This window comes from Lathyrus oleraceus, chromosome 3 (assembly GCF_024323335.1).
Source record: "Lathyrus oleraceus cultivar Zhongwan6 chromosome 3, CAAS_Psat_ZW6_1.0, whole genome shotgun sequence".
NCBI classification, from domain to species: domain Eukaryota; kingdom Viridiplantae; phylum Streptophyta; class Magnoliopsida; order Fabales; family Fabaceae; genus Lathyrus; species Lathyrus oleraceus.
This window is the reverse complement of record NC_066581.1, coordinates 208,409,174-208,420,998: the sequence shown is the minus strand read 5'-3', so window position 1 is coordinate 208,420,998 and position 11,825 is coordinate 208,409,174. Positions and strand designations below refer to the sequence as shown.

Here is an 11,825-nt window from a genome sequence, read left to right as displayed (position 1 = left end):
CTGGAGAGACTTTGCAAAAGACATGTGTCGTCAATGGAGGAATCGACGACAACACATCTTGAACGAACCAGTCATCCAAGGTGCAAGACCCATTCAACAATATATGGCATGGTTTAGGTCTGTAACAACTCAGCAATTTGTATCTGAGCCGCGGTATTTGATGGATCAACGCCAACTTGCTTCGTCATCGTATGCCCCACATCAATTCACCACCCAACACCAATGTGAACCCACCCAAACCCAACAACCAACCACACAACATCAATCGACCACATACACACAACAACCAAACACCTAACATCGCAACCCGTTCATGCCAACCACCCAACAACCAACCATCCAACGTCGCACCCCGTTCATACCACCCACCCAAACACAAAACCAAGAATCAAACCCCGCATCCACAATCGTCTACAGCCCAGATAATTCATATGAGTCACTTCATCGTAGCCCCCCACCAATGAACACCCAACCATTGTTTAACTATAGTACGCCCCAGGAATCATTGCTTCGTTTTTAAAACGACTCAATGGCCCAATTTGGGCAACTATACCGTCCCCAATTCACCCAACCCCAACGCCCTAACTACGATGACATGGGCAACGAACTCCATTACGGAAGCACCGTTGGCCAGAGCCCATCCGGATATTGGGAGCAAATGATGACACATCTGTCAAATACCGCTGGAACTTCCAGCCAGCCATCGCTCGATCAGGCCAGTACCCAAAGACCACAAACACCTCAAGAAAATCGTGGGAGACATCGGAGACAAACTAACGCACCGGGATGTGGAACGGGGGGACGTTATAATCAGGCGGGTCATTAGTTTTTTATCTGTCCAATGTAACCAATTATTACATATTTAATGAATTTATTTTTTTCATTATTATTTCTTATGTATTAAATAATAAATATTAAATATTTAAAAAAATTAAATAACTAAAAAAATTAAAATAAAAAAATTAAATAAAAAATAATAATAGGAGGGGGTATGTGCCAGATGAATTGGCGTATACATCCATCATGCAAAATGCACTCAGGCGTCAGAGGCATTGGGGCCTCCTCATTGTGGCGCCTCCTCATTGTGGCGCCTCCTCATGAGGCCCAATGCATGTGCGTCAATGCTACTGACGCATTCTCTTATTGACATGGGGGTGTGTCAATTCATCTGGCGCATCCTCTACCAAACTTGGCTATTTTAGTAATTTTTTTTAAAAAATTAATTATTTTAGATTATTTTTTTAAAAATTTGATTATTTTAAAAAAAAAATTCTGAAATGTCTTTATATATTACTATTAATATTGATTTCTAAGCTAGAGTTTACGGATTGAAGATAAAAGTTTTTAATAAAATAAAATATAAACTAAATATTACTTTCGGTAGTTAATATAAAATTAATTAATTTTCACATACACACTGTAATTATAATTAAACCCAAAATATTCCATGTTGTCATTATGTCATAAAGTAAAGTCTTACATTTCTGCGCGTGAATAGACTGGAGCTAAGAAGCGAGCCAACCAGATATGAATGAATCAAATAACGTAAACTAAACACATAGCTGTGCTGTGTGCGTGTCTCAACTCTCAAGCAATACAACAACAGCATAGAAAACCGAGTTCCCCCAAACCTTCCTTTTCAAACCTTCTTCCCTTTCTTTCTTTCCACTTTCCTTTTTATTCTCTTTCCCATTCTTTTCCACCACCCACAAGCCAAATAAAACCCTCATCTCAAACCAAACTACCATACTTTCTTTCTCTCTTTCTCTCTCAACAACAACAACAACAAAATAATGGTTCATCATCACCGTAAAAGATCTTCAGACTCCATCAAAGACGAAGAATCACAGCTTCATCTCATGGACTGTTCAACCTCTGTTTATTACAAGAGAACAAAGCCTAAGTTGCTGTCTTTTCTCTTCCTCATCACCTTTCTCTCTTGTTGCTATGTCTTCGCACCTTTTTTCCTTGGACCTTCTTTCTCTTTATCTCTTCTATGTAAGCATCTCTAATCCAAAACTTGTTTCCGATTTTCTTGTTTTTCTTATTTTGCTTTGTGTTGATGATGTTTTTTTTTCTTGTTTTTCAGACTCTAATGGACCTGAAAATGATGACAACCAAGACGGTGTTGATGTGAAAGCTTCTACTTGTTCTTCGGTTTCTACAGGAACTATATGTTGCGATAGAACTGGTTATCGTTCTGATATCTGTGTGATGAAAGGTGATATAAGAACAGACTCTTCTTCCTCTTCAATCTTCCTCTACAACTCAATAAACAAGAATAATTTTTCAAGGACGGTTAATGGCGGAGAAGGTGAAAACGAAGAGGATCAAGTTATTCAAGAAGAGAAGATAAAGCCGTATACTAGAAAATGGGAGACTAGTGTGATGAACACAATTGATGAATTGAATCTCATCTCAAAGAAAGTGAATCCGCGGAATGTTCGAAAATGTGATGTTCAACATGATGTTCCGGCAGTTTTCTTCTCTAATGGAGGATACACTGGCAACGTTTATCACGAATTCAACGACGGAATCATACCTTTATACATCACTTCACAGCATTTCAACAAGAAGGTTGTGTTTGTGATACTTGAGTATCATAGTTGGTGGATTATGAAATACGGCGACATCCTTTCTCGTTTATCGGAGTTTCCACCGATTGATTTTAGTGAAGATAACCGGACTCATTGTTTCAATGAAGCAATCGTCGGTCTCAAAATCCACGACGAGCTAGCCGTGGATTCCTCCTTGATGGAAGGTAACAAAAGCATTGTTGATTTCAGAAAGCTTTTGGACAAAGCTTATTCGCCGCGGATTAAAGGACTAATTAGCCAAGAGGAAAAGGAAGCACAAGAGAAATCAAAACAACAACAAAACACGGTATCTCCATCATCGCGATCAGAATCAGAAACCTCGCAGGGAGTGCAAGAAATTGCGCGAAAGAAACCAAAGTTAGTTATTGTCTCTAGAACTGGTTCAAGAGCTATAACCAATGAGAATTTGCTGGTGAAAATGGCTGAAGAAATTGGATTTCATGTTGCGGTTTTAAAACCTCAAAAAACTTCGGAATTGGCAAAGATTTATAGGGTACTTAATGAAAGTGATGTGATGATTGGTGTTCATGGAGCTGCAATGACACATTTTATGTTCATGAAACCTAAATCTGTGTTCATTCAAGTTGTTCCTCTTGGCACTAATTGGGCTGCAGATACTTATTATGGTGAACCTGCAAGGAAACTTGGTTTGAAATACATTCGATATGAAATTCACCCAAAAGAAAGCTCTTTATATGATATATATGATAAAAATGATCCTATTTTGAGTGACCCTGATAGCATTACAAAGAAGGGGTGGGAATATACAAAGAAGATTTATCTTGATAGCCAGAATGTTAAATTAGACCTTAGAAGATTCAGAAAAAGGTTGCATAGAGCTTATGAGTACACAGTTCTGAGATTAAATCTGAATCTTCAACACCAATCACAGTGAATGTTTCCATTCCACGGTTTCATTTTGTTCATTCTTTAATGTAAAAAGAAACTATTTATTTTTGAAGTGTTCTTATTATGCATATAGTGACAAGTTGGAAAGTTCTTGGTGCAATATGTTGTGTATACTAGGATGTGTAATTTAAAGTAGAAAATTGTGATTATATTATTATTTTTTTGTGTGTATTATTAATACATGTGTAACATTGTTTACTTCAAATACAAATTCAATTGTCCAATGAGGGTGGTTTCATGTTATGATGTTTGCCAAACTCTACTAGTGTAATGTTTATTAGAAAGAAGGATGGTTTTTCTTTCACTCCACTAATTCTTATGGGCATTGAGTCATGTTGGATCAACTTCAAAATTTGATCAATAAAGTCTATGTAATTATTATGGGCATTTAGTCATGTTGGGTAAACTTCAAAAATTGATCAATGAAGTCTATGTAATTATTATGGGCATTGACTTATGTTGGATAAACTTTAAAAATTTATTAATAAAGTTTATGAATTTGATACAAATATATCATTTTTTTACAAACTTTTGCTTATATTTGATATGAGGAGAAATATTATTTTAGCGGTGAAATGATATTGAGTTTTGGTTTTTTATTTTGAATGTTATTCTTAAAATCAAAACATGTTTGTCGAAAATAAAATTAAGATGGTCATTTTTACTTAATTTCAAAATAATTTATCACAAAAACTCAATTAAAAAAATTAAAATTAAAATTGTTATTTTAAAGCTAATTACTATTATCAACCATCAATGTGTTGGAAATCCACCAAAATCTATGGAGAATTTCAATCAATCTTGATGAACAAGATTGTTATCACCCACATAATAACAAAGAAAAGAGAAAAACAATGGAGAAAGAAAGAAAGTAAAGAACGATGAAGGAGAAGAAGAATTAAATTATGCAGAGTTTCTCTCTGCCCACAAACTGTGAAAAACTTCTTATTCACTTTGCAACTGCAAAATAATGTGAATACAATGTTATGAATACTATATTCACTTTATTGCAAAACCAAGGGTTACTCACTCTATTTATAGATTTAAGTTAACTTGGACCTCAAGACAAAGTCCAAAACTATAAAAGCCCAAAATAGTTAACACTATTAAAATATGCCTAAGTCGAAATCCTATGTGAAACAACATGCTTCGACACTTCGACACACTAACACAACTCAACACACTAGGTGGTTCGACACTTCATTATTCTGTCAAGCAACCTGCTTCGACATAAGGAATTACAATTCAACACACCACCTAATTCATTGTGTCTAAACTATCTACATTCATCATAGCTCTTAGTCTTCTGAACACTTCGACTTACACCCCCTTCGTCATGATGTCTGCAATCTGATTCTCAGTTCTATAGTGTTCCACATTCATCTTCCCACCTGCTACTTGCTCTCGAAGATAATGGAACCTTATCTCGATGTGCTTGTTTCGACCATGTGCTATCAGATTCTTCTCCAGATTGATAGCTGACATGTTGTCGATCCTCATGGTAATTGCTCCATGACTCTTCGCTGTTATCTCTTCAACCAGATTCACCATCCACGTTGCTTGACATGCACAAAGAGAAGCAGTTATGTATTCTGCTTCACACGATGATAATGCCACTACTGGCTCTTTTCTCGAACTCCAAGCAATTGATGTACCACCTAACATAAACACATAGTCAGTTGTGGATTTTCGATCCTCAACATCACTACACCAACTTGAGTCGATGTATCCCACTAATTTGCATTATTTTCCTTCATCAGCTGCAGGACACGGAATGCCATAGTCGAGAGTTCCTTTTAGATACCTTAGTATCCTCTTCGTCGTTGCTAGATGTGATACCTTTGTCTTCTTCATGAATCTACTCACCATACCTACACTGTATGCTAAGTCAGATCTTTATGACAAAGGTATCGAAGTGACCCAATAAGTCTTCTATATTGGGTTAGGTCGACATCATCTTCAGCTGAATCTTTTGACAATTGTAATTCGGGCTCAGCTGGAGTCGAAGTTGGGTTGCAATCTTGCATCTCAAGTCTCTTGAGTATTTCGCATGCATACCTTTTTGGATGCATCATCAAACCTCTACCACTCTTGTAGAATTTGATGCTAAGGAAATATGAAATGTCACCTGGATTTGACATTTTGAATTCCTTGTTGAGATCACCTTTGAAGTCTTCGATCTCCGTCTTGCAACTACCTGTTATCAACAAGTCATCGACATAGAGGCATAGTATAAAAAATTCACTCTTGCTTATTCTTACATATACTCCAAGTTCAGATTTTCACTTCACAAATTCCTTCTCCCTTAGAAAGCCATCTATCTTCTTGTTCCAAGCTCTTGGAGCTTAATTAAGTCCGTACAGGGCTTTATGTAGCCTGTACACCTTTCTTTCTTCGCCTTGTTTCACAAACCCAGCTGGTTGTGCAACATAAACTTCTTCTTCTAAGGGGCCATTAAGGAATGCACATTTCATATCCATCTGACACATCTGTCAGTTGTACATGTTTGCTAGACCAACAACCAACCTGATTGTTTCGATCCTAGCAACAGGTGCAAAAACTTCATCAAAGTCGATTCCTTCTTTCTGAAGAAATCCTTTCGCCACAAGTCTCGCCTTGTGTCGAGTCACTTCTCCTTTGGGATTCAACTTCACCTTGTATACCCACTTCACATCGATTGCCTTCTTGTCTTGGGGAAATTCGACAACTGAATGAGTGTTGTTGACTTCGATTGACTTAAGTTCTTTGTTCATTGCTTTCATCTACTTCGAATCTTTCAATGCCTCAGCTGCATTGATTAGTCCGACATCAGCGTAGAAAGCATAGTGTACCAGATCACCTTCTTCATTGACCACGTCATCTGATATAATCAGACATTCTTGCAACCTTGCAAGCATATGCCTTGTTCTTTGAGGTCTGCTTGGTCCTGCTTCACCTCTAACTTCTTCCTGTCGAACTTCTCTTTCAGCTTCACTAGCTGGTTCATCACAAAAGATTCTCACTGAATATTTCTTGACATTCTCAGTCCAATCCCACTCCTTAAGCTCATCTATGATCACATCCATACTGATCACCACTTGCTTATTCACTAGGTTGAACAACTTGTTGAAGGAGAATTGCGGTCCAAAATGCAGCGGAAATTAAAATTTTCTCCTTTAGAGATCCTTACGAATGGTCATGATCAGTGATAGAATATTTACCTCTTTGTGACGATTGAAACCTTTGGTGCAGATCTCTTGTGACAATCAAAACCTTTGATGCAGATCCACGAAGCGATCACGAACGTTGAACGATGACAACGTCTCTACTCAGTCCACACGAACGGATTCCTTCAATCTCAGTGCTAGCTGGTACGAATGAAGGCTTTGAGTGAGAGAGAGAGAGAGAAAACGAAAATAATGCAACCGCCATTAATGCTTCTGCACAAGGGTTCTATTTATAGAACCACTTGTGTGGGCTTCAAGCTAAAAAGCCCACTTAAGTGTATTTTGGCCCATATCTTATAATATGCCCAAAATGACTTAAGCCCATGGTACCTTACCATATTTCGTATTCTACTCAAGTACACCGTACCTTACGATGTTCTATAATTCACTTAAGGGCATCGTACCTTACGGTATTCCTTAGTTACTCTATCTCTCATCAATCCGTCCTTTGTGTGTGACCCTGTAGGTTTTCGTGACGTTGGCAATTATATTAAATCACGCATTCAACATAATAAACAGTGAGCGGTATCTAACAACACATCACTGCTACCCAAGACACGAAAATGTCATGTGATCTGACAAAACCTTCTGTGATAATACTTATGTGTATAATTACCCTTTTGCCCTTATGTCTATATTGAACACAAGGCATAGACCGTGTCATCCTTGTTCAGTTCAATATTGGGCCCATAGACATTTATCCTGTTATGCAGGATGGGCAAATTCCATCTAGGTCACTCATGTCCCTCAGCATGCTTCGTGGAGTACCCATCAACTGTCTTTATGGTTATCCAGTTACGGACAACGTTTGATCAGCAATAAAACACTCGACTCTACATCTAGGGTCCATAGTGGTTTCAGGTCGAAGAGTGGTATACACCATTATCACCATGAGAATAACTTATGACACTTTGCATAACTTTCTATATAGTATTCTCATAGCGGGTCAATCCGGTATAAATATTACTCTTAATATTCATACATATGTTTAAGACTTGATAACTCTTTATCCATGATCCATGAGATGTGATCATCAGTCTACAAACATAATAATCTTAATGCTTTAATGTTATCCCACTTCACACTAAAGCTCGACTACGGATACTTTAAGAATAATGTCCTTATGTTTAATGTGCTCTCATGATTAAGTCACACTTAATACATTAAACGGACTATCTATTCCAGGGACTTTATTAATCAACCATAATAAAGAAAATGCCTTTTATTATTAATAAATAATTCGATACAAGTACCAAAAGTATTGGCCTCTAGGGCTTACACCAACACTTGTATCCTCCATTCGAATGATATCCTATCAGGATCATCTGACTCGACTTGTTATCAAGTTTTCTTCTCAACTGATCTGGAACATGTCTATGTGTTATAGATCCAAACACCCTCAGATGACTCAAGCTAGGCTTGACACTAAACCAACATTCTTCTGACGTGATTCCTTCTAGCTTCTTCGTCGAACACCTGTTCAGAATATATGTTGAAGTCGACACAGCTTATCCCCATAACTCTTTAGGTAGATGCTTGTCTTTCAACATACTTCTAACCATATTCATGATGGTTTTATTCTTCCTTTCTGCGACTCCATTCTGTTGTGGAGTGTAGGGTGGCACCACCTCATGCATAATCCCTTCTTTCACACATAATGCATCAAAGTATTTTGACACATATTCTCCATCACCATCAGTCCTCAAAATATTGATCTTTCTACCGCTCTGTCTTTCAACCATAGATTTAAACTTGGCAAATACCTCGATCACTTTACTTTTCTTCTTGATCAGGTAAGACCATAATTTTCGACTGAAATCATCTATGAATGTAACAAAGTATTTGTTACCTCCAATTGAATCCACCTGGAGAGGACCACATACATTTGTGTATATGACTTCAAGAATTTCCTTCGACCTGCTTCCTACATCCTTACTGAAGTTGTTCTTATGTTGTTTCGCCTGCACACATTCTTCACACACTTTGTTTGGAATGTCGATTTCTGGTAATCCTGAAACCATATTTCTTCTCTTCAGATCTCTGATGTCTTTGAAATTGAGATGTCCAAGTCTATAATGCCATATCCATTCATCTTTGTTGGCTGATATTGCAAGGCACTTATGCTCAATCACATTTAGTTCAATCTTGAAGGTTCTATTCTGAGACATTAGAGCCTTCAAGATCAACCTTCCATTTGAGTCGAGGACTCTCATCATCTTGTCTTTGATCGAAACTCTGTAGTTATTTTCGACTAACTGCCATATGTTGAGCAAATTTCTCTTCATGCCTGGTATGTACAACACATTTGAAATTACTGACCTCTTGCCATCTTTCCTCATAATCAGAACACCACCAACACCTTCAGCTGCTAGAGTGTTATCATTTGCAAATTTCAGCATGTCCTTCATTGAGGGTTTTATGTTGACTAACCAATCTTTCCTTCCAGGCATGTGTGATGAGCATCCTGAGACCAAGTACCATTGGTCCTTGAATCTTTCTTCATCTCTTGTTGTAACCATCAACAACGTCTCTTCTTCTTCATGTTTCGCCAACTTTGCATAAGTTTCTTGATTCTTCTGCTTTTCTGGACAATCACTAGAATAGTGACCATACTTCTGACAATTGTAACACTGAATGTGACTCTTGTCTAGCTTTTGACCACCACCTCTTCCTTTACCTGCAACACCACATCTTTGGTTTCCTTGGTTCTAGTGTTTTCTCTGATTCGACCAATTTCCTTCTTGCTGATTTCGACCAGTTGAATTGTTGTATCCTCCTCTGCCTTTGTTGCCATTCCAACTTTCTTTGCCTTTCCTTTCTTTTGCTGATTGAGCCTGCAAATCCATATCACTCTTCGACTTTCCTGCAACTCTTTCAGCCATTCTTTGTTCATGAAATTCAAGCGTCCCCTGAAGCTCCTCCTTTGTCAGTTTTGACAAATCTTTCGACTCTTTCATGGCTACTATCACGTGGTCGAACTTTGGAGTCAACGACCTCAAGATTTTTCCAACAATAGATCTTGATGTTAACACTTCTCCACATACCTTCATTTGATTCACCAGTTTCGTAACCTTGGTGAAGAAATCAGTTATGCTTTCATTGTCTTCCATCTGGAGAAATTCATACGTTCTTTTGTGTGTTTGTAACCTCACCTCTTTCACCTTCTCCATGCCTCCAAATGATTTCTCCAGAATTCCCCATGCTTCTTTCGCTAACTCTGTATCACTAACATTTTCAAAGTTATATGCATCAAAACATTGATGGAAGAGAGCTTTATAATCTTTCTTCTTCAACTCTTTATGTGCAACCTTTTCTTGATTTGTCGCGTCTTCTGTAAGCGTTGCTACTCATTCCTTCACAAGATCCCAAAGATCTTGATAACAGAACACAATCTTTATCTGCTTACACCAATTCTCATAATTGTTGTTCTTGAGAATCAGAAGATTTGCTAGAAAATGCCTGTTTGGATGATTCATTGCCATTGTGATTTTCTTCCCACGAATCATTTAATTGGAGCTTTTGATACCAGATGTTGGAAATCCACCAAAATCTATGGAGAATTTCAATCAATCTTAATGAACAAGATTGTTATCACCCACACAATAGCAATGAAAAGAAAAGAACAATGGAGAAAGAAAGAAAGTAAAGAACGATGAAGGAGAAGAATAATTAAATTCTGCAGAGTTTCTCTCTGCCCACAAACTGTGGAAAACTTCTTATTCACTTTGCAACTGCAAAATACTGTGAATACAATGTTATGAATACTCTATTCACTTCATTATAAAAATAAGGGTTACTCCCTTTATTTATAGGTTTAGGTTAACTTGGACTTAAAGCCAAAGCCCAAACCTATAAAAACCCAAAATAGCTAACACTACTAAAATAGGCCTAAGTCGAAATCCTGTGTGAAGCAACATGCTTCAACACTTCGACACACTAACACAACTCAACACACTAGGTGGTTCGACACTTCCTTGTTCTGTCGAACAACCTGCTTCGACACAAGGAATTACAATTCAACACAATGAACACTATTTAGACTACTATCAACCACCGTTTCGGTCACCACTAACCCTCACTTCAAATAAAAAACAATCACTTTACATTCTCATTTTATCCACCTAAGATTTTTTATTAGACTACCGTTAACTACCATTATGATTATCATTTTAACTCTTTTTAACTAACATTTTGACAACCTGTCAACCACAATTTTGATTACCATGGACTATAGTCAATCACCACTTCACCTACCTCTCATCACTAATTTATTTGTCGATCCCTATCACTGACTACCACTCTAATAATCATTTCAAATCGTAAATCAGTTTTAATCATCAATTCGACTACCAATCATCACTTTAATACAATGACAACCACCAATTTTAACACTATTATTAAACGATTTAAACAAATAGTACATTATATATTTATAATATTTTAGTTATTTTGTTATAAACAATTTAAATTTAGATATGTTTTATCTTGAATATTTATTTTTATGTTTGAAATGATTTTAGTTTATAAAAAATTTCATAATTCAAACTAAAATAAAATTTGGTTTTTGAAAATTTTAAAATTCAAAATAAAAATTTATTTAAATTTTTGATTAAAAGAGATTTAGCAAGATTTTATTTTGGTCAACTTATTTCCATTTTATCAATTGAAATACCAAATGGCATATGAGAATCTGAGATGGTGCATTACAGGAGTGCAAAGCTGACATGATAAGTAAGTAACCATTCAAGATGTTGTGTAGTGAAATTTCAAAACTGTCTCACTAATTATCATCATGATTCATAACACACAACTAATACTAACATTATGTAACTATTTCTATGTAATAGTAGTGTTATACTTCACATATTGAAAATCTAACTAGCATCGCAAATTAACAAAGTAGGTTCATGGAACCCATAAGTATGTATGTGAGATTTGTGACATGTGTTAACGTTATTTTCGAGAGTTGCGTATTGAGTTTGTGAATGTGAAAACATTATTGAATTCATCCACATGTGACTCATTAGGCAGTTTCCATGGGGACCAGTAACCGTTATTATCAACTTACTAGTATGAAAGAAGGAATGCTACGCTACATCGATAGATAGATACA

At 36.6% G+C, this 11,825-nt stretch overlaps 1 protein-coding gene across 1 annotated transcript; it reads left to right on the top strand.

Annotated features, from left to right (window-relative positions):
* The first annotated feature begins 1,561 nt into the window (after positions 1-1,561).
* Positions 1,562-3,749, top strand: LOC127126350 (xylan glycosyltransferase MUCI21). The gene is made up of 2 exons (XM_051055264.1): positions 1,562-1,998; positions 2,090-3,749. The coding sequence occupies exons 1-2, from the start codon at positions 1,794-1,796 to the stop codon at positions 3,490-3,492; spliced, it is 1,608 nt and encodes a 535-aa protein (XP_050911221.1). The 5' UTR covers positions 1,562-1,793; the 3' UTR covers positions 3,493-3,749.
* Positions 3,750-11,825: the final 8,076 nt, after the last annotated feature.